This window comes from Anabrus simplex, chromosome 6, assembly GCF_040414725.1.
Source record: "Anabrus simplex isolate iqAnaSimp1 chromosome 6, ASM4041472v1, whole genome shotgun sequence".
Lineage (NCBI taxonomy): Eukaryota > Metazoa > Arthropoda > Insecta > Orthoptera > Tettigoniidae > Anabrus > Anabrus simplex.
In genome coordinates, this window is record NC_090270.1 from 82,959,052 (window position 1) to 82,982,787 (window position 23,736).

Sequence of the window (23,736 nt, forward strand, 5' to 3'; positions counted from 1 at the left end):
AGTCCGTTATAGCGAATACGGCATATAACGAGAACTCTGTTATAGTGAGGAACTTTTTATGTCCCTTCAAAATTTCTATATTAAACTGTGTATCGTCCTTCGGTTACAGCGAGAGTCCTATCACTGAGGCATCCGTTATTACGAGCGATTAAGCGTGCGCGATCTTTTCCGTTACCGGAATTTATGCACCCCAGCGATGATATTGTATGCGATCGATTACCTTCGGCATTGCTTCCGCGTTATGTGCACTAGCGAGTTCTCTCGTCGACATTCGAAGGCAATATCATTGATTAGTAATACCCGTCGAGTGCTGTTCCATAAAGAAAATTCGAAATGAAAGAGAACATATTTTCGTAATAAATGCAAAAATAACGTGTCCAATAATGATTGTTAACTCGTTAAAAATTAAGGCTGACTAAACGACCGCTTAATTTTTAGGCTAAATACTGCAATTAAGTAAGAATGGGATACACCTCGACATATGGCAGAATGCTTAATTGATTTCAAAAGTTAGTTTATATCTTCTCGCGTCTGGTTAAATTACGGAAAGGCTATTATAAAAATTTATAACGAGAAGGTGATCATTTCTCTACTGGCGCTTGAAACGTGTTTTCATCATACGTATAGTACGGTTAAGTTAGGATATGTGACGCTTTTGAATAAGAAAACTGAAATGTTTGCAACAAAATGCGATCGATCATGTTCGGTACGGTATAGTTTTCTCACCTTGTGCATTTGCGAGCTCTCTCATTGACATTCAAAGGCGATGTTGGAGTTGATTATTAATACTAATACCCAACGACTGCTGTTCTTTAAAGAAAATTCGAAATGAAAGAGAATAACACGTTTTCGTAATAAATGCGTAAAAAACATAGCAGATAGCAGTTGTTAACTCATTAAAAATAAAGACTGAAGTAAACGATACCTTAATTTTAATGTTGTATATGGAAATTAAGTAAGAATGTGATACACTTCAAGATATGGCAGAGTACATCACTGATTTCAGAGGATATTTCATATCTTCTCGCATGTACATTTTTCGCGAGGAGGTTATCATTTATCTACATGCGTTTCAAATATGTTTTTATGATTCATATACGGTTAGATTAGGTGACGCCGTTTGAAGAAGAAAACTGAAGTGTTTGCCACAGAAACCTCTGGAGTGATACCGTATTTCTCCGAATCCAAGACCTTTTTTTTTCTCAGTATCTCATGCGAAAAATTAGGGTTGTCTTGCATTCGCGGCCTAACAGTAATTTAATGGATACCACTGGCAACTACCGCAGTAACCACGCTGCTTTCTTTTCACACGTGCATGCACACACAAAACTCGTTGACAATAAACGACCGCCTCTTTACTATACATCGCTAGCCGCGACAACCGGTTGTACAGTGCCCCTGTGTAACGTCACTGGATCTCAGGAAATAGTAAAGAGAGAATGGCGTTCTATTAACCTCTACAAAAATGTTTCTCAAATCTGCAGAATGGCATCAAAACATGCCAGCCTTCGATTTCTTAGAAAGGCCATGGCTACTCAGTGGCAGAGTTATAACGCTCCTATTGTACTTGACGCTCAGTAAAATTAAGTTTTGTAGATAGCAGGAATATTTTTGTTTCCATTTTTGTGATGGATAGTCGTATTGTAAAGATACGTGGAGAAGGTATTGCCGGCAAATTTCTAATGGGTTCTCATCGATATTATGATGCCAATTTGAAGTTAATGGTTATTAAACGCTCGGAAATGTAGAATAATTATGCAACCGCAAGAAAATACGGCATAGGCCTAACTAAAGCCAATATTTAGTGTTAGCGTGAAGACAAAGAGCTAAAAAAAATATGTACCGGTACTGTACAAAAAATGCATTCAGTGGTCCGCAACAAGGACGCTTTAAAGAAGTCGAAGATGAAATTGTGAGGTACCGGTATGTGCATGAAAAACGCAAATGTGGAATGGCCAGACAGTGGCGCAACAAACTCGTTCATTGACTTTCAACGTCCGCGATTAGGCCTATACATCGTTAGCCGCTGAAATTGGCCGAACCCGGCAAGTGAGACGTGCGTGCAGTGGTAGCTGGTTAAGTCTGACGCTGAGTAAAAGTAACAGTTTTATAGACAGCAAGAATAATTTCCTGATGGATCATCGTATTGTAGGGACGCATGGAATAGGTATTGCCGGCAAATTTTCAACGGGTTCTCTTCGGTATTATGATGCCAATTTTAAGTTAATGGTATTTAACCCTGCGGAAATAAAGAATAATTGTGCAGCCGCAAAAAATACGGCATGACGAAAGTCAATGTTCGGCGTCTAAAAATGCGTAGGCCTACAGTACAACAAAGGCATTCATGTGATTTTACAAATTAATTTTTGAGCCTGATTTAAATTTTTTGAGGGAAAAAGTGGTTTTCATCTTGGATTCGGAGAAATACGGTACGATATTTTTTCAGAATTAAATTAAACTACACTTTCACGTAGTATCGGATTTCGAAAAATAACAAACAAGTAAGCCGTACCGTAGTGTGGATATTATCTGCGGAAACGCAAGTTTTGAACAAACTGATTGCCGTTTCATACCAATTTTAATGTGGAGGGGGGGGGGGGTTTCCTACTTTTATACAAAAATCGGATATAACGACAATCCACTATAGCGAGGAAATTTTTCGCTGTTGTGAATTATCGCTATAACAGACTTCTACTGTATTTAAATTCATTGTAATAATCTATGAAGGTATCAGCTTTTCAGCATTCTTAGTTTTAAACAAATGGTTCAATTTAATATTATTTAGTAATTTATTATATGGTATCTGTTTCTCAAATCTTTTTATTTTCATTCATTTTATTAATTTAAAAGGTGCCAAGTTTTCAATTGTAAATATCCATGAAATTTTAATCTTACTTATTTATTAAGTAAATATTTCTCTCCAATTTTAACTTGGTCTCATTATTTAATTTTATTAGTCACGTTGATCAGGCAACCCCTCAAGTGTTAATTTAAGATCCTGTCCTCTTTATTCCTTAATATTTCTGGGCCCTTCCATGCTTTATGTACGTATGCAACTGTCCCAAGGTAAGTAATTTTGTGCTTTGTTTTGATTTTGTCATTTCTCTGTATTCAATGTTGTAAGTGTCCTTGGGCATTGCACTAGTGTGAACCATGCTCTGCTACCACACACTACGCCCACATCCACTGACCAGAATTCAAACCACAACTACCTTCCTGCATGGTCAGCGACGTCACTTGACCCATCCTTTTATTAAGGAAGTGTGTTTCATGTTTGAAATAATCATTCAAGTATCTGTCTACATCTCTTCTCCTGTTCTAATGCAATCTGACATTGCGAACTAGTTCATTCCCTAGACCAGATCAGAGAACCAAACACTAGATAACTCCAAATTAGGAACCTCCTACTACCTTATTTTCTGTCAAAAATTATTTATACTCCTCTTTCGGTTTGTCCAAAGAGCTTGCCAACAGATAACACTGCTGTACACACACTAACAGTCTAGTTAGGGTTTCTACTATGGAGGCAAAATACAGTTTTTATCAAAACACTAAAAATTAATTTCATATTTATATTTTTTTTAATTCACGTCTCGAACCATATTTATAGTTTCTTGCCACTACAATTTGATATAATACGTCTTTAAGTAAGCACAGTTTCCATATTTACTTACCATCCCGTCACTTCCGAAGCCAGATGCAGCTTGAGCAAATCGTTCCTTAGCTTTAAGAGCTCGAGCACGTTCATTTCGTAGTCGTTCATCATCCTTGAGTAGCTGGACAAGTTGCTTAGCTTTCTCACGAACATTTAAACCCTGATCTTTATTACCTTCAAAATACTGGAAGTCTTTTAAAGTCTGAATTGCAAATATATTCTCCTTGCATTGCTGAGCAACCTAAAACAAATAGACAACATCCTTCAGTGATCTTGTTTTCAAATATACTGTAAACTTTGCTTTAACTCTACAGCACGAAAATATGTAACAAGTAAGAATGTGACCAACTTCCTTCAGTCAGTGAGCTATTAATCAGATTCTTCTTCCTGAACTTGAATTGTATCTACCCATGTTAACTCTCCTACATTCCCCACCCCTCTTGAAATACATGTATAAAGTGGAAAATTCCCTAAGCTCAAAAATGAACTGTTCCAGTATGTGAAATGTTTATTTGACAAAGAAATGCTACATTTTAAAGCATGCAAGATAGAGGCGATGCAGGATATGAGCCATACAGAACCAAAGGTCAGCCATAGCTGGGTTTCAAAAGCATCTCTCTCAGCAACATAATAAAATATATGTAATAAAATGTAATATAACGTAAAATGCAAACACCAATTTATTTATTTATTTATTTATTTATTTTACTTCATGTTTGTGGGTTACTGTAGTCACGTCCTAGTTCGTGAACCATGGGCAATGGCTGAGTGGCCTAGTAAGTGGTCCTGAGAGTCGGGATACCAGTTGCTACGGAATGGGAGTGGGCATCTCGGACATATTCCGAGTCGTGGCCCTCCTTGTGCTCAGGCGGCTAGGACTATACAATTCACCGGTGGTCCATAACCCGTTAGAGGAGAGATCCCTTGGACTATGTGCAAGTAGGGCAGCATCCTGCTTCATGAATATACCGAGCTCAGAACACTTCAAGCAAGCCTCGGACCTATGGGAGTAATGGAGTCCCACTCCCATTTGACAGGCGAGGGACTCCTTGGAAACAACTTGGCGAACGAAATGGAATTCGATGGGGAGCTGTCAATATTAATGGGGCTTATGGAAGAAAGAAGGTAGAACTGGCTGAGTCAGCAAAGAGAAGTGTACTTGACGGGTGTTAGAAAGGGAAGGGCAGAGTCTGGGGTAGGGCTCTTTATCAGGAATACCATTGCACGCAACATAGTTTCGGTTAGGCACGTAAACGAGCGAATGATGTGGGTAGATTTGTCAGTGGGAGGAATTAGGACAAAAATTGTGTCCGTGTATTCACCATGTGAGGGTGCAGATGAGGATGAAGTTGACAAGTTTTATGAAGCATTGAGGGACATCGTGGTCAGGGTCAACAGTAAGGATAGAATAGTGCTAATGGGCGATTTCAATGCGAGAGTTCGGAATAGAACTGAAGGATACGAAAGGGTGATTGGTAAATGTGGGGAAGATATGGAAGCTAATGGGAATGGGAAGCATTTGCTGGACTTCTGTGCTAGTATGGGTTTAGCTGTTACGAATACATTCTTCAAGCATAAGGCTATTCACCGCTACATATGGGAGGCTAGGGGTACCAGATCCATAATAGACTATATCTTAACAGACTTTGAATTCAGGAAATCTTTTAGAAATGTACGAGTTTTTCGGGGATTTTTCGATGATACAGACCACTATCTGATCTGTAGTGAACTAAGTATCTCTAAGCCTAGGGCAGAGAAAGTGAAATCTGTCTGCAAACGAATAAAGGTAGAAAATCTCCAGGACGAGGAAATTAGACAAAAGTACATGGATATGATTAGTGAGAAGTTTCGAACAGTAGACAGTAAGCAGCTTCAGGATATAGAAAGTGAATGGGTGGCATACAGGGATACTGTAGTAGAAACAGCAAGGGAATGCCTAGGAACAACTCTGTGTAAAGATGGGAAAAGGCGAACATCTTGGTGGAATGATGAAGTGAGAGCAGCCTGTAAACGTAAAAAGAAGGTTTATCAGAAATGGCTCCAAACAAGGGTCAAGGCAGACAGGGATTGGTACGTAGATGAAAGAAACAGAGCGAAACAAATAGTTGTTGAATCCAAAAAGAAGTCATGGGAAGATTTTGCTAACAACCTGGAAAGGCTAGGTCAAGCAGCAGGGAAACCTTTCTGGATAGTAATAAAGAATCTTAGGAAGGGAGGGAAAAAGGAAATGAACAGTGTTTTGAGTAATTCAGGTGAACTCATAATAGATCCCAGGGAATCACTGGAGAAGTGGAGGGAATATTTTGAACATCTTCTCAATGTAAAAGGAAATCATCATGGTGGTGTTGCAAACAGCCAAGCTCATGGGGAGGAGGAAAATGATGTTGGTGAAATTATGCTTGAGGAAGTGGAAAGGATAGTAAATAAACTCCATTGTCATAAGGCAGCAGGAATAGATGAAATTAGACCTGAAATGGTGAAGTATAGTGGGAAGGCAGGGATGAAATGACTTCATAGAGTAGTAAAATTAGCGTGGAGTGTTGGTAAGGTACCTTCAGATTGGACAAAAGCAGTAATTGCACCTATCTATAAGCAAGGAAACAGGAAGGATTGCAATAACTATCGAGATATCTCACTGATTAGTATACCAGGCACAGTATTCACTGGCATCTTGGAAGGGAGGGTGCGATCAGTCGTTGAGAGGAAGTTGGATGAAAACCAGTGTGGTTTCAGACCACAGAGAGGCTGTCAGGATCAGATTTTCAGTATGCGCCAGGTAACTGAAAAATGCTACGAGAAGAATAGGCAGTTGTGTTTATGTTTCGTAGATCTAGTGAAAGCATATGACAGGGTACCGAGGGAAAAGATGTTCGCTATACTGGGGGACTATGGAATTAAAGGTAGATTATTAAAAGCAATCAAAGGCATTTATGTTGACAATTGGGCTTCAGTGAGAATTGATGGTAAAATGAGTTCGTGGTTCAGGGTACTTACAGGAGTTAGACAAGGCTGTAATCTTTCACCTTTGCTGTTTGTAGTTTACATGGATCATATGCTGAAAGGTATGAAATGGCAGGGAGGGATTCAGTTAGGTGGAAATGTAGTAAGCAGTTTGGCCTATGCTGACGACTTGGTCTTAATGGCAGACTGTGCCGAAAGCCTGCAGTCTAACATCTTGGAACTTGAAAATAAGTGCAATGAGTATGGTATGAAAATTAGCCTCTCGAAGACTAAATTGATGTCAGTAGGTAAGAAATTCAACAGAATTGAATGTCAGATTGGTGATACAAAGCTAGAACAGGTCGATAATTTCAAGTATTTAGGTTGTGTGTTTTCCCAGGATGGTAATATAGTAAGTGAGATTGAATCAAGGTGTAGTAAAGCTAATGCAGTGAGCTCGCAGTTGCGATCAGCAGTATTTTGTAAGAAGGAAGTCAGCTCCCAGACGAAACTATCTTTACATCGGTCTGTTTTCAGACCAACTTTGCTTTACGGGAGCGAAAGCTGGGTGGACTCAGGATATCTTATTCATATGTTAGAAGTAACAGATGAAAGTAGCAAGAATGATTGCTGGTACAGTGGGAACAATGGCAGGAGGGAACTCGGAATGAGGAGATAAAGGCTAATTTAGGAATGAACTCGATGGATGAAGCTGTACGCATAAACCGGCTTCGGTGGTGGGGTCATGTGAGGCGAATGGAGGAGGATAATGGACTCTGTTATGGAGGGTAAGAGAAGTAGAGGGAGACCAAGACGACGATGGTTAGACTCTGTTTCTAATGATTTAAAGATAAGAGGTATAGAACTAAATGAGGCCACAACACTAGTTGCAAATCGAGGATTGTGGCGACGTTTAGTAAATTCACAGAGGCTTGCAGACTGAACGCTGAAAGGCATAACAGTCTATAATGATAATGTATGTATGTATGTATGTTATTTTACTTCAAAAATGTTGTCGCAGTTTGATGCACATAATGGTTCAGTGTAAAACTTTCAATAGTGGCATTCTAGTTCATGAACTATGGGCAACAACCCCAAGTGTTGAGAAACGGGTTACTATGGAATTATTATTCTTGTCGTAGTGCCGTCTCTTTAACGCAAGTTAGTGATCATTATGGAATATGTACGTCTGTCCTGATCTGTTCTAATTACTGTACCTATTGTAGATTCAGACCTGTCCACTGTAATATATTAGAGAGCCAAAAGTCCTTTTCCTCTCCTTTCCTTCCATGACAAGCTGAGGCAATTCATATCTTCCAAGCCTTTTGATATGACCGAGATACGCTATTTTTCTTATTGTAATGCTTTGAAGCAACTCTCTCTCTGATCCTACTGTGCACTGGACATTTTGGTTGGTCATTTGTGCTGCCCAAGGTATTTTCAGCATATGTCGATATACCGACATCTCAAAAGCTTTGAGTTTTTGCTCCATAGCTACTTCAAGAGTCCATGATTCTACTCCATACAGAGGGATAGAACAAACATAGCACTTAGCAAATCTAATAGGTGGATTTCAAATAAGCTGAAGGTCACAGAGTAACTGCTTCATTCACATAAATCCATTTCTTGCTAACTCAATCCTTGTTTTGATTTCAACATTAGGATTTAGTTGATGGTCAATCTAGTAGCCAAGGTTCATGAATCCCTTTACTCTTCACAGTATTTTACCATTTAACAATAATGTTATTGTTTTTACGTCCCACTAACTACTTTTTGACGGTTTTCAGAGATGCCGAGGTGCCTGAATTTCGTCCCGCAGGAGTTCTTGTATGTGCCGGGAAACCTACCAACACAAAGCTGACTTATTTGAGCACCTCAAATACAACCAGACTGAACCAGGATCGAACCTGCCAAGTTGGGGTCAGAAGGCCGGCGCCCGGGCACCATCTATTTTAATACCTACCAGTAATGGAACATTATGACTCTTGCTGATAACCATAACTGTAGTCTTTTGGATGTTCATCCTCATACCGTACTTCGAACTGGCTGGATTAACTAGGCTAATGAGATGCTGTAGTCCTAGATCTGAATCTGGAAGTAGTAGCATATCTGATGTTGATAATTTCTCTGTTCATTTGAATGTGAGCTGTTTCATGTTTTCTCGCTTAGCACGTCATAAATTCTAAGTCCCGTTTTACATCATATTAAATCTGTATAAAAATACCTCACTTACTAAGTCACATTTTTTGCTATTACTGCTTAGAACGATCAAATTTTTTGTAGCTTTGAAAATGTTTTATGACATTGCTTGTGAAAGGAATGTAATTTCCAACACAGATAGTGCCCTCACCACAGGAGGACAGGGAAAGTTGCGGGAAAACAGGAAAATGACTTGAATTCCTGAACTTTACAGGGTAAATTACACCTTCGGGGTGCAAGCGATTAGCCTCATCAGGTAAGCTCAATTTTGCTTGCCGGTTTTCAGTGATATTGCTGAATATCCCAGTAAGCCTGACTGTGCTTGTATTTCACATTCAATTCAGAAATCAAAAATTAATTCTATGTTGAGTGATAGAGTGAAGGTTGCAGTAGCGAATATTTGTCCCATAATAACCTACCTATGGATATGGAACCTAATCGTGTGAAACTGACTAGCGTGGTGCATATTCATCTTGTGGCAGCCCAGTTATGGATACTGAAAAAGTTGTGAAATCGCTTACTGATGAAGACAAAATTAAAATCTAGGAAGTAGACAGGCATCCACATCAATCAGCGTTTGCACATATATTGAAACTCACACCTCTGAGTTTCAACCCAAGTTGATGAGTGTTGTAGTCAAGACGGCAGTCAAAATAATTCTCTCGCGTACAGCCGAGGTTAACCCCCAAATGAATCATGGTCGAAGAGTTTGACCAGAAAACAATGTTTAATAACCCACCCGTCCAAAATATGTGGCTTTAGCTAACGTTTTAGGAAGAGTGTGATCTGCAATAGTACGTTAATAATGTTTGGGCACCGATGCAAATATTTTCATATTTCTCTGGTGTTTTACACACCTTTTAATACACTTGTTATTTAATAAACTCCAGTGGAAAAGGTTTTCATATTTGTACTCTCATCTTTTTTATGCCTTTTAATACTCTCACTTCATCTTTAGAAACGATAGATACATGTCGTAAAATGCAAGCTTATAATACCAATGTAGCTGGTCCGTTATTGGACATTATAAATTTTCCAGCTTTCAGGTTCCCTATGGGAATCAACATCCATCTCAAATGCATGCTTGTCGAGAAAATATACCGAATGTTTACGCATCCCTGTTGGACAGTTTTTATTCGTATATTCAGTAGTACATTTCCTTGCGTAACATGTTCTCTTTCCCTGTCCCCTACAGAAATGTCTTAACAAGGTTTTACAGTACACGATTTTGAGAAGAATCTTCAGTATATGGCTCTAAGACTTATCAGGCGGCAATCATTACAGCGATGGGGTGTAGTTCTTTTTGGGAGAGGATAAATGTGGACTCCAACCAGTCACGTGGTAGATTTCCTATTTCAAGGATCACACTTTGAAAGTTTCCCACAATATTCATATTTTTTTCGGGTATAAATTTGATGATCTCTGGGAAGATATCGTCTGGAACCAGCAAGGGATAAATTTCCTGCATGAAGGTTTCAAATGTCCGGCCAAGTGTACTTTAAATTTAATGCCTGCAGCTGCATTCCATTTTAGTTTCAGAGTTTAATATTGTAATTTCATCGACTTGAGTCGGAACTCAAAGGTGTCAGTTTCAATACATGTGCAAACACTGAATGATGCGGATGCCTCTCTACTTCCTAAATTTTAATTTTGTTTTCACCAGTAAACGAATTCACGACTTTTTCAGTATCCATAACTGGACTACCACAAGATAAATATGCAACATGATAGTTTCACACGATTAGGTTCCATATCCGTAGGTAGGTTATTACGGGACAAATATTCGCTACTGCAACCTTCACTCTATCACTCAACATAGAATTGATTTTTAATTTCTGAACTGAATGTGAAATTACAATAAATAAACTTTTTACGTCCACCTATTCAATTGTTTTATTGTAGATTTCATTGGGTTTTATATTACGCACAATTTAAGGTATATCATGAGTTTTATACATAATTTGCCTATTTTCTGTTTCTTTGTACAGCTGAAGATGACGCCAAAAAAAATGCGTCGGAACTAGTTCTAGTATGTTGAATGTGAAATACAAGCACAGAAAGGCTTACTGGGATATTCAGTTATATCACTTATTTATTTTATTTATTTATTTATTTATTTAGCGTATGATGCTTCATTTGACAATCGTTTGAAATGTATTTTACATTATAAGTGTTATTAGAAAAATATAAACATATTTAAATACATGGATATAGAGTATTTACAGACTAACTAAGAGGTAAAAAAAAACACACACACACAGAGTGATATAACTTGAATATTTATCCAAGTTATATCACTGAAAACCAGCATGCAAAACTGAACTTACCTGATGAGGCTAATCGCTTGCTTCCTGAAGGTGTAATTTACCCTGTAAAGTTCAGGAATTCAAGTCATTTTCCTGTTTTCCCGCAACTTTCCTCGACCTCCTGTGGTGAGGGCACTATCTGTGTTGGAAATTATGTTCCTTTCAAAAGCAATGACATAAAACGTTTTCAAAGCTACAAAAAATTTGATCGTACTAAGCAGCAATAGCAAAAATTTGTGACTCGGTAAGTGAGGTGTTTTTATACAGATTTAATAAAACGTGAAACGGGACTTCGAATTTACAATGTGCTAAGTGAGAAAACATCTTAATGAGAAACGAATTGATGAGGTTTCACTGTATAACAGAATCTACAGAAAATGTTGGAAGAGAACAGTTCAGTGTCTGAAGTGGAATAGGTACAGTGCACTTTTTACTCTTCAAGTACTAGCACAAAATTGTTTAGATCAACTGAAGGACATATTTGTCCGTTTTGAAGATTTTGAGAAAGCCTTTGACAGTATCCAGCATTGTACGTTAATAAAAACTGTTATCAACTTGACTTTCGTCAGTAAAGACATATGGCTTCTGAAGAACTTTCACTGGCTACAGACTGCAAAATTATGAGTGGAAGGATCTGTGTCAGATGAAATTCGTATTTATAGAAGTGTACACCAAAAAATGTGTTCTGTCACCCCTTCTTTTCGACATATCTCAGAGCTGATATCCAAAGAAGCTCTTAAAAATGAAACAGCTTACATTCAAGTGAAAAGGGAAATAATCAACATCAGATATGCTACTACTTGCAGATTCAGACCTAGGACTACAGTATATCATTAGCGTAGTTAATCCAGCTAGTTCGAAGTACGGTATGAGGATGAACATCAAAAAGACTACAGTTATGGTTATCAGCAAGATTCATAATGTTCCCTTAGCTATTAAAATAAATGGTGGCCAGACAGTTGAGGCACCGGCCTTCCAACCCCAACTTGGCAGGTTCGATCCTGGTTCCGTCATGTGGTATTTGAAGGTGCTCATATAAGTCAGCCTCGTGTTGGTAGGTTTCCCAGCACATATTACAATATTAATTAATTACAATTTCGTCTGGAGCTGGACTTTTATTAGACAAATATCTAAAGGATCTTTCTTTCTCTGCTATCGTCAAAGTGATCTTTTACGTACCGGTACACACTTTATTTTTCTGAAGAATTCACAAGCATCTTTCCCCTTGAATTTACATTCCTCAGCATGTATTATTATTATGAACTATCATTAGTTTTTGTATTCAATTCCATCACCTGATTTTGCTATCAATTATTTACTGCTTGCTCCATTTCATTTCATCTATTATGTACCATATGTGTGTGTGTTAGAATTAAGGGAATTTGTATACTGTGAGATTTGCTGCTACATGTAACAGGTTAATTTATTACGTGAACGAACATTTAAGGAGTTGCACTCTAGGTGGTGAAATACAGCTACATTTAGTGTGGAGTCATACTACAGGTTACCCATACGTCACCGAGTTCATTTTGAAGCAGGAAGTACTCTCAGGGAAGTCTTATCATACGGAACAGCTCTACGGTCTTACCCTGCAGTTGCTATTGGCACACAAGGTGCAATCCTTTTAATCTTGGCTTGAATGAGGTCACAGTCTGATTTGCCCATGCCTTAGGGGTGAACCATGCGACAAAGAGAGATGATAAAACAGCTTGCATCCCATAGTGAGTGTTCAGATGGATGTCTCTTCAGTGGTTAGACGTATTAGATGATTGGGATGTGTTCCATATACCATTAGCAGAGTTGACTGTGTCGTTTCTGTGAGAGGTAAATGGAGACTAACAGCACGGTGGGCAATGTCTGAAATTGATTGTTTGAGCACTGTGCTTTAATATATAGGCCATGCTAATGAGAGATCTTCCGTTGGTGAAGGTGAGTCACCGATAAGATGATAAGTCAGCAAATCAGGTCTGAGATAACTACAGCTGACGCCAGTTTCAAGAAACACATCACAACAACACAAAGTGAACCAGTGAGGGTAAATTTCCTTTACGAAGATTTCAAATGTCCGGCGAAGTGTACTTTAAATTTAATGCCTAGAGCTGCATGCCATTTTAATTTCAGAGTTTTATATTGTAATTTCAGTATCGCAGCAAATCTCATGATTTCCAGTTCAAACTTTAAGAATACAATTTGTTTAGTATCAAGTGCAGTTAATTGTTTTAGTTCATGGTAAAGCAGGTAATCCCAAATTCTAAGTGGGAACCGTACAACAATATCCTTTTCCCAAAACCTATTATAGGTTATGCTGTCAAGTAAGCTTATTACCCAACACCCTAGAGGAATTCGAGATTCTCGTTCTTTAATCATTACATTTACTTGTAGCTGACGCCCATTATCAATCAAAGTATTAGCACTTCCATTTATTGTAAGTGTAATCAATCAGTTAATTGCAAAGTTGTCGCCCAACAGTAGGGCATATTTTATGTGTAAACCCCGAGAACACTCACAAAGTTGCGCCCAATGTTCGGCTCGAATAATTCAGAACTTGTTTTGAATGACAGCATATCATAGGTTGATTTAGAGAATATGCACATCTAAGCCTTTGGAATTATAACTGGTAAATGTGAGGAGTGTAATTTTGTGTTCCATATTTGTATTTTGGGGGGCATGTCAGGGGAAGTGAAAGGGGAAATCAATTTGAGATCGCGTACTATTAACAGAGGACCAAAGCTGAACAAGACAATAAAAAGTCAAATAACAAGGAGGTTATTGCTTGTAAGGAAATCCAAGGTGACGTTGAGAACAGGGACTTTATAACCATGATGGAAGGTTCAGAAATAAGTCAGGAAAGTGCAGAAGTTGAGAAATCAGTTGAAACTCAAAAAGAAATCACGGGAGGGAAACAGTGATCATTTGTGGAGTTTCAGACAGTAAAAAGGTTCTTAACTGAGATCTACAATAGGCCTAAATTAATTAAGAAATTATATAGGAGGAATAGATAGTTATGTTGATGTTTTGTATATCCAGATAACACATAATGACAGAGTTAACCATTCTAAAGGACTATACGATCAAAGAGAGATTAATTTTGGAAATTAGAAAAATGAGGTAATGAAGTCAGTCATTTTCATATAACTTGATAAAAATATGAAGTCTCACCTTCTCAGTGCCAGTCTTAATGAGGTATTCTAAAAGAACAAGGGCTTTATATACATGACGCCAATTGCGTCCATGATCATTTAATCTCTTCCAAATCATCTGCATGATTTCAGTAAAGGCCACAACATTATAGGTGAGGTCAGCAATCTCTGACATAATAGTACTACTAGGTCCCCAAGGATCATTGCTAGTGGCTTCACGAACTTTTACCTATAGAAAGAAAATTCAACATATTAAAACACATTTTACTTATTAATTTACCGAATTAACAAAGCACATTAAAGTACTTAAGAGTATCAAAAATTGGACACAACACTATGCAGGAAACAGCAGCCTGGGAGTATTTAAAATGTGGTGCTTTTATAGGATGATGAAATATCATTGAAGGATAGGAGCTTCAATTCAAAGGTCCTTGAGTGTTAGTAAACCAGGAAAAGATCTTTAGTACACCTCATACACAAGCAGTGCCTGTTCTGGCGAGGAACTGTGACAGGTCACTCAGATTCCATACAGGCAGTAGAGGAAGGTTTCAAAAACAAACAAACAAACAAACAAACAAACAAAGAAAATAAACAAAAACCCTACGACGCTACAGCCCTGATGGGCCTTGGCACACCAAGCCACTGTTGCTCAGCCCACAGCCCTATAGATTACGAGGAGATGCAAGGTCAGTGCAACACATCCGCTCGGCTATTATTCTTGGCTTTCTCGACTGTGATCACTATCTCACTACCAGATAGTTCCTTAATTGCTTTCACATATACTGAGCGGATCTCGAATCAGTCCTCAGATAGAGGGAAAAATCCTTGACCAGGCTGGGACTTCAACTTGAGGCCTCCAGGTAAGAAGCAGGCTTCTCACCCTAATGACCAAGGGGCCTGCAATGGAAGGTTCACTGAAGGAAAGACACAATTTGAACAACCAAGATAGAAATTCACCAAAGAAATAATTAATGAACATGCAGATAGTTATGCAGCAATGAAGACAACTATGAAGGACCATGGAACATAGCAGAAATTCATGGCAACTGACCATTTCTAGGAATGATTACTTATGATGAAGGGATGAAGGGTCTCAACATAGGAAGGAGGTGAGCACCCTACACTAAAGAAAGTGAGTTTCAGAATAGTGTAATCATGACATACAGCTGTCATCATCATCATCATCATCATCATCATTTCCCTTTATCCAGCTGTAGCCGGGTAGGGGCAAATATGGTTCCTCTCCACTTTCTTCGGTCTTTCCACCACTCCTCCTCCAACACTGTGTCCCAGTCCAGGTTTCTTTCTATAATGCTGCGTTGGATGGTATCCTTCCATCTCAATCGTGGTCGTCCACGGCCTCTCCTTCCTTGGATTTGCATTTCCATCACCTTTTTTGGCATTATTTCGTCGCTCATTCGCTTTATGTGCCCAAACCATCTTAGTCGGCTCTTCTCTATTCTATCATTCATTTTTTCCACTCCAATTTCTTCCCGGATTTTCTCATTCCTTATTTTGTCTCGTCTACTCTTCTGTATCATACTCCTCAAGAATTTCATTTTGGCTGCCTGTATTCGACTCTCATCCTTCTTTGTCATTGTCCAAGTTTCTGCTCCGTAAGTTGTTATGGGTACGTAATACATCTTGTACATAGTATCCTTTGCTTCCATTGGCACATCTTTGTCCCATAACATATTTCTTACACTATGATAGAAACAACTTCCAGCTTGAATCCTTTTACTAATCTCAGCATCCAGTCGAGCATTCTCCATTAATTCACTCCCCAGGTATTTAAACGTTTCCACTACTTCCAGGGGTTTTGTCTGCAAGTCTAATCTGACCTTTCCCTTCTTTCTCCCCTCTCGTCATAACAAGAGTTTTACTCTTTTCTACACTTATTTTCAATCCACATTCTTCAATCTTCCCATTCACCACATTCAATTGTTCTTGAACCTTCCTGTCATCTTCTCCCCAAATCACAATATCATCTGCAAATAACATCATGTTCATTTCTCTTCCTCCATATGCTGCTTTTGCTGTTCTCATGATGTCATCCATTACTATTGTAAACAGGATTGGTGATAGAACACTTCCCTGTCTCAGCCCACTAGTTATTTTGAACCAACTTGTCCTGCCAACTTGTGTTTGCACGCAACTACAACATTCCTTATACAATGCCATACAGCTGTAACGGATAAAAATGAGACACCTCATATCTCGTAGAAATTGAATACCATTATGATAAAAATTACAGAAACCCAGGATAAATTGTATAGAAAAAATGAAAATTAAAGGAGCCAATGTAATACTTATAATTTCCTGGATTGTCAATAATATCTCGTCAGTTGAGAACTCAAACAGTCAACAAATTTAGACATCAAGAGTGTTCTTCAAGGTCCAGCTGTCAGTGTGTCTTTCAAGCACTCCTACTTTTTCTTCTCTTCTCCAGTGGAGGTGATTATTGCTTTAAGAGAAAGTACACAGTCGAGTCACTTTAATGTGACCACCTGTTATTATACAGAATAATGACCCTTTGCAGTACGGACAGCAGCTAGACATGCTGGCAGTAACGCAGTCAGGTGCTGATAGGTCTCCACGGGAATCTCGAACCATGCTGTCTGCAATATGTCCCACAACTGTTGAAGGGTGTGTGCCAGACATGGCGAATACGACAATCATTGTGGTTAATATTTAGAAATTTCATGATCCGTATTGAAGTGGGATTACAATATTTGTTAAGAGGGTTCCTCATATTCAATACAAAGATGTTTATTAATGTGAAAGAATCACATATCGTTCACATGAGGTACTAGTTTCAGCACCCGTAGAGGCGAGCGGCTGTGAGCTTGCATCCGGGAGATAGTAGGTTCGAATCCCACTATCGGCAGCCCTGAAAGTGGTTTTCCGTGGTTTCCCATTTTCACACCAGGCAAATGCTGGGGCTGTACCTTAATTAAGGCCACGGCCGCTTCCCTCCAACTCCTAGGCCTTTCCTATCCCATCGTCGCCATAAGACCTATCTGTGTCGGTGCGACGTAAAGCCCCTAGCAAAAAAAAAAAAAAGTTTCAGCACCAAATATGTGCCATTATCAGCCACAAAGTCAAATCTGACAAACACAATAAAACCTTAAAATAACTTTAAATACACTATAACACCTGCATGGATGAATATGAAATATGACTTTAAAACAACTTTAAAAACACACTATAACACTTGCACAGATGAATATAAAATAAAATATGGTACATGATGAAGTTGCATTTCATTTTAAAATCCGTTAAAATGATGACTCCGTTGTTGTTTACCCATGACAGTTTGTCCAGCTTGTATATATCTTTAGTTTTCTAAAACTGCTAAATTATGCTGCGGAGTTTAATTTAATGTCATATGAAGTTGACACTATGCGTGTTCTGTAGTTTGGTTCCGAAAAATAAACGTAAACATGAACTTGGTTAGATCCAAAGAATTAATTCCCACTTCAATATGGGTTAAGGAACCTGGGGAAGAAATTAAAAGTCGAATTAGGCAAAAGATCGGAAGGAAAGATCAAAAATAAAAGTGTAGAAAAACCGAGAGAATACTAGAAAACGAACTCACCTTGAGCAGCCTGAGTGATCGGTGGACGGAGCTGGACTGATAGATGCGATTATAAGGTTAAGCAGCGAGGCAGAAGGGAGGAGAGGGGAGGGGTAGAGGCGGAGCAACTGTCACGGAGCTAAGGTGGAGTGGAAGGATGTGGTAGTGGGGGTAAATGATGTGGATATGTACTGCGTATGGTTTGAAAGATCGAATTGTTTTTAGGTGGTCTAATATTTCTTAACCATTTAATTAAGAGATCATAAAGAATATTAGATTTCTCGGAAATTTCTTTTAAATTATAGTTAGGCTTGAAATATTGATCGCAATGAATGAAACAATTTTCGACAATGTTCATAATTGGCCCTTTGTTTGCTATTTGAAGTATCTCAGAATCATGTTCTATATCAGTAAACTTATGATTAGAGTCGTGAATGTGTTGGCCTATAGCAGAAAAATTGTTATATCTTACTGCGTTGACGTGCTCTGAATATCTGTTTGTGAAGTTGCGTCTAGTATTCTCTCGGTTTTTCTACACTTTTCTTTTTGATCTTTCCTTCCAATCTTTTGCCTAATTCGACTTTTAATTTCTTCCCCAGGTTCCTTAACCCATATTGAAGTGGGAATTAATTCTTTGGATCTAACCAAGTTCATGTTTACGTTTATTTTTCGGAACCAAACTACAGAACACGCATAGTGTCAACTTCATATGACATTAAACTCCGCAGCATAATTTAACAGTTTTAGAAAACTAAAGATATATACAAGCTGGACAAACCGCCACAGGTATACAACAACGGGTATACAACAACGGAGTCATCATTTTAACGGATTTTAAAATGAAATGCAACTTCATCATGTACCATATTTTATTTTATATTCATCTGTGCAAGTGTTATAGTGTGTTTTTAAAGTTGTTTTAAAGTCATATTTCATATTCATCCATGCAGGTGTTATAGTGTATTTAAAGTTGTTTTAAGGTTTTATTGTGTTTGTACGATTTGACTTTGTGGCTGATGATGGCACATATTTGGTGCTGAAACTAGTACCTCATGTTAACGATATGTGATTCTTTCACGTTAATAAACATCTTTGTATTGAATACAAGGAACCCTCTTAATTTCAAATATTGTAATCGTGGTCCCACAGATGTTTAACTGGACTGAGATCGGGGCTTTGGTGGCCAAGGATGAACTTTAAAGTATTGATCATGCTCTTCCAGCCACGTGCAGACACTTCTAGCCATGTGGCAAAGCATATTATAGCGTTGGAAAATCCCATCCTCCCAAGGAAAGAAAAAAGAAAATCATCATGTACGGGTGGATATAATCACAGAGGATAGATTCATAACCAAATCGATCAGGAGTCCCATCCACATGGCTGGTGGGACACAGAGAATACCACGAGAACATTCCGCAGACTATAACACTGCCCCCGCCACCTTGTGCTCATCCAGCAATGGTTGTACAGTGCTGGTTCTCTGTAATATCACACCAGACACGCTGACGTTGATCCATTTTATGAAATTAAAAATGCGACTTATTGGAGAAGGCTACCTGTCGCCAATCAGCAGCAGTCCAGTTGCCATGTTATCGAGCAAATTCCAGTAGTTTTCATCGATCCACCTGTGTTAGCATGGATGCAGTCACCCTCCTCCTATTCCGCAGCCCCATTTGCAGAAGGGTTTGCTGAACTGTTGCAGTAGAAATTTGTCTGGATGCCTCCTGGTTCATTCGAACAGTGAGCTTTTCCACTTTAGCCCTTCGGTTGGTATTCATGCACCATCATATTCTGTGTTCACCTCGGACATCAATGGCATGTGGAGCTCTGCAGTTTCCACAACAGTTATTCCTTATTCATCCACTCACGACAGATCTTCACCACAGAGGTACACGAACAGTTCACAAATATCGCCATTTCTAAAATGCTTGGCCTGAAAGTCGATGAACATCCCTTTTTTGCAACTCTGTTAAATCGTTTCCTGCACCAATGATGGCAGGAAGTGCAATCTGTATAAGCACCTTGTCGGTTCCGTTATATATCCGCTTCACCAGCCATGTCACAGGGTATATGCCATGAGCTACGCGCTGCAGATGGCACTTGTAACAGGTATTGACAATAATGTTATTTGACTGAGTATGTGTTAACTCTTATCACTGTAGAAAGAAGAATGGTAGAGTGAAGGTATCGGCAAAAGAAGGGAGGGTCATGAAATGTGCGACAAAGAAAATCCCCAAGCCTTGTACGACAAATATTACCAGAGTCAGAAGAGAACCTCCATGCCTGATGAGAAAGACTTGGGAGTGTTATCTCTTACAACAGACAGCGGATAACACTGATGAACTCTTACCCCCACATTCACAGGTGCTTTGCATATCAATGATTATTATCACACCATTTTTCAAATAATGACAATGATGATAATTTGTTTTTTATCCTAATTGAAAAGATTATCCATAGATACTGGAGTTATTTAATGAGACAAAAGGAAATAACACAAGACAGTTGTCACCTTTAAACACCCATAAACCCATTACCTTGGGAGAAGGATAACTAACAGACTGAACCACAATCTTGGTAATCTTTTCAAAACTAACATTCATGCTGCTGCTGCCTCTTGAAGAGCATGTTAAGGAACATGTAGTGCATATGATCACACAGGGCCAAGTATGGTAGTATAACTTCTACTACACCAAAAGTATCTCACATTTTATTTATCAATTATTTTATTATTATTTATTATTATTAGAACCATTAGTACAGAAGATTCAGAAAGCAAGACTGAGATGATTCGGACATGTAAAAAGAATGGGAAAGGAACGGATAGCAAGACGGGAATTGGAAAGAGAATTTAAGGGAAAGAGACCAGTTGGAAGACCTAGAAGAGTGTGGATGGATCAGATTTGGAAGAACATTAGAGAAGCTGGATTGGATGTGGCGGAAGTAATGGAGCAGGAGAAGTGGAAGGACAGAAAGGAATGGAGAAGGCTCGTTAACCACACCTGGGCGACTGGAGTGGGACATTGATGATGATGATTATTAAATATTTTCCTTTTCAGGGATCTTCCAATTTTGTAAAACCTACGTAAGTTTTGACAGAGTGAAAACCTTCAAAGCTATATATCAAAATTCAATATTCAAACAACATTGTACAGAAATGGGGAGGTACGGATGTTACAGAAAGTTTATTTGTCAAAAATTTACAGCATATTTGAAATATGATATACATATGAATATCACAATGAAATTTACTTACCTGAGCATCAGAATAATTATGGGCTAGGTTAACAATATTTCTGCGTAGTCCAGCCATATTTACTTGCATCTCCCCACGCTGTCTCCGCATCTGCTGACCACACATTCATCATTATTTCCCAACCCACATATTTTTCTTTTAAAAGGCCAGGAATATATATATATATATTTTCCATTTTATATCCATTAAATTAAGAAAATAACATCAAAACAAAGTTAAAAAAAAGCAGGCAAATTAAGTGTTGCTAAGATTATCCAGACATTCACTAAGCAGAACACAATCTGATTTCTAAGAACATAAGTAAAAATTTTTGCTACAATATATGCTGAAAAAAGAAACATAAAAAATATTAATTAATTATTGGCATACCAAAGAAAGGGGCTGCTATTTTTTAATTCTTCACCCATCCAGAGTTATATCCTTCTCTACATATGAAGATCAACTGAAAGTGACAAACACTTCTAGTTATCACATATGTCACTACCTCATAAGTAAGATAAGAATAAAACGAGATAAGAGACTTACAACTGAGCTCCCAGCAAGCAATTATGGGTGCTGCTTCCCGCACCTTTGAAGGAGTCCACCTGGAAAATATATAACACGAATAAATATTGGCATTCAACGAATTTGCATATGAAAAATATCCATAGCAGCAGAGAAATATGCAATCTACATTCACACTGCTCACAATGAAAAGGTAAGATGCAAACCATTATCTACAAAGATTGTGAAATTTTAGGGACTGACATATGAATAGATAGAGAGTATATGTGCATTACAATTTAGTAAAGCTGCATCCAGAGTTACAAGGAGGCAAATAAATGGAAAGAAAAAGAAATCTGTTCAGGCACACTAATGAAGCCAGGACTTCAAAGAAACCTGAAGTGTCATTAGTTGAGAAAGATATGGGTTAATACTGTTTCATAACTATGAAATTATCAAAATTATCAAAATTCTTCTGCTGGAGGTATGTACAGTATTCACTATTGTGTGTTTTGTGAAAGTCTGATATTGTGTGATTTGCTATGTGAATATGAAGAGAAGTGTGTTGGGACCCAGTCCCTGAGACAAAGCAGACATGAGTAAAATCCCCCAAGCCGGCCAGGAATTGAACCTGGGACTCTAAACTAAAAGCTTAAACGCTGACCATTCAGCCAAGGAGTTGGCCAATTATCAAAGAAGAATATATAAATAATTTTCATCTTAAAATTCCAGAGAGATAGTGGAAAATACAACTACAGAACATCAAATTCATACCAAGATTTTCAATAAAATGCATGTTAGTAATGAAATTACCAGTATGCAACAATTCGTGATCTGCAATAGAATTCTTTCAATTGTGAATTTTTAACTGAGCTGCTCATTTCTTTAATCCCAAGTCTTCTCAGCCCAAAATTTGAGACATTTATGTAACACTACTCTTTTGTCACAAATCACCCAGAACAAATTGTGCTGCTTTCCTTAGGATCCTTTCCAGTTCTTATATCAAGTAATTGTTGGTGTGGATCCCATGCACTGGAACCATACAAGAGACTTATACGCCCTCTCCTTTACATCCTTACTACAAATCCTAAGTAACCTTATAAATATATGGAGAGATCTGTAACTTTTATTTACAACCTCATTAATGTGAGGTATCTTCACCCCATCAACACAGTAATTAAAACTGAGAGGATTTTTCCTCTTGATGAAACTTATAATCTGACTTTTCATCCCATTTACCACCATACCATTGTGTACTATCCATCTCACACCTTTATGTCTTTCTCCAATTGTTCACAGTCCTGTAACTTAATAACTACTTTATACAGTAGAGCATCATTTGCAAAAGGCCTCATCTGGGATTCCAGTTTTTTACTCATATCATTTATAAATTTATATAGTATATGTTGTACAAAAATATAAAAATCCAATAATACTACCTTGTGAAAACTCCCTCATTAGCATTAGAAGATCAGATAATACTTCAAATACTCTAATTCTCCATGTCCTACTTTCTAGAAATTTAGCCATCCATTCAATCACTATTTTGTCTAGTCCCCTTATTTCTATCAGTAGTCTTCCATGATCTACCCTATCAAAAACCTTGGATACGTCAATAGTGTTACAGTCCACTTGACCTCCTTAATCTAAATATCTGCTACATCCTGCCAGAATCCTGTAGGTTGAGCCTCAGTAGAATAATCTGTCCTATATCCAAACTGCCTTCCATCAAACCAGTTGGCAATTTCACAAATTGGTCTAATATAATAATATTTCCCAGACCTTACATGCAACAAATCAAGTTGTCTGGCCTGTAATTATCCACTTTATGTTTATTATCCTTTCCTTTTTTAGGCTGGGGCTACTAGAGCAACTCTCCATTTATTTCGTACTTCCTATATCCCAACCCATTGCCTTTAGTATATCCCTGGAAATCTTATCAAGTCCAGCAGCTTTTCTAGCTTTCAACTTTTGTACCTTTTTATCATAAGTCAATTTCAGTACTTTGTAAGTATTAGTCATCTTCTCTACTTGGACTTTATTATTATGTGAGCTAAATAACTTTTTTAACTACTAGTTTGTTTTGTATCAAGACTTTCTCAGGTAAAAATGGTACCATTGTAAGACATGCATGATGCCTTAAACGAGGAAGGGAAGACAAAAAAATTGCCACAAATGAT

General features: G+C 38.0%; 2 protein-coding genes across 10 annotated transcripts in view; one reads left to right on the forward strand and one right to left on the reverse strand.

Moving 5' to 3' along the window:
• The window catches only part of lqf (epsin homolog lqf), a 255,684-nt gene that overhangs the window by 204,343 nt on the left and 27,605 nt on the right, over positions 1 to 23,736 (reverse strand). For 3 of the 9 annotated variants that reach the window (XM_067149809.2, XM_067149814.2, XM_067149810.2), the window contains exons 1-5: positions 21,599 to 21,658; positions 21,443 to 21,515; positions 21,074 to 21,163; positions 14,260 to 14,469; positions 3,675 to 3,896 (exon numbers count right to left, since the gene is read on the reverse strand). In XM_067149809.2, the coding sequence (XP_067005910.1) occupies positions 3,675 to 3,896; positions 14,260 to 14,469; positions 21,074 to 21,163 (522 nt within the window). In that variant the 5' untranslated portion in view covers positions 21,443 to 21,515; positions 21,599 to 21,658. Of the gene's footprint in view, positions 1 to 3,674; positions 3,897 to 14,259; positions 14,470 to 21,073; positions 21,167 to 21,442; positions 21,516 to 21,598; positions 21,659 to 23,736 lie in introns of those variants that run through there. The other 6 variants (XM_067149806.2, XM_067149807.2, XM_067149808.2 and 3 more) reach the window with 6 other exon arrangements.
• The window catches only part of LOC136876126 (oxidized purine nucleoside triphosphate hydrolase), a 131,071-nt gene continuing 128,957 nt past the window's right edge, over positions 21,623 to 23,736 (forward strand). Inside the window, exon 1 of the mRNA XM_067149815.2 lies at positions 21,623 to 21,770. The gene's annotated coding sequence lies outside the window, so the exon portion shown is untranslated. The remainder of the gene's footprint in view (positions 21,771 to 23,736) is intronic.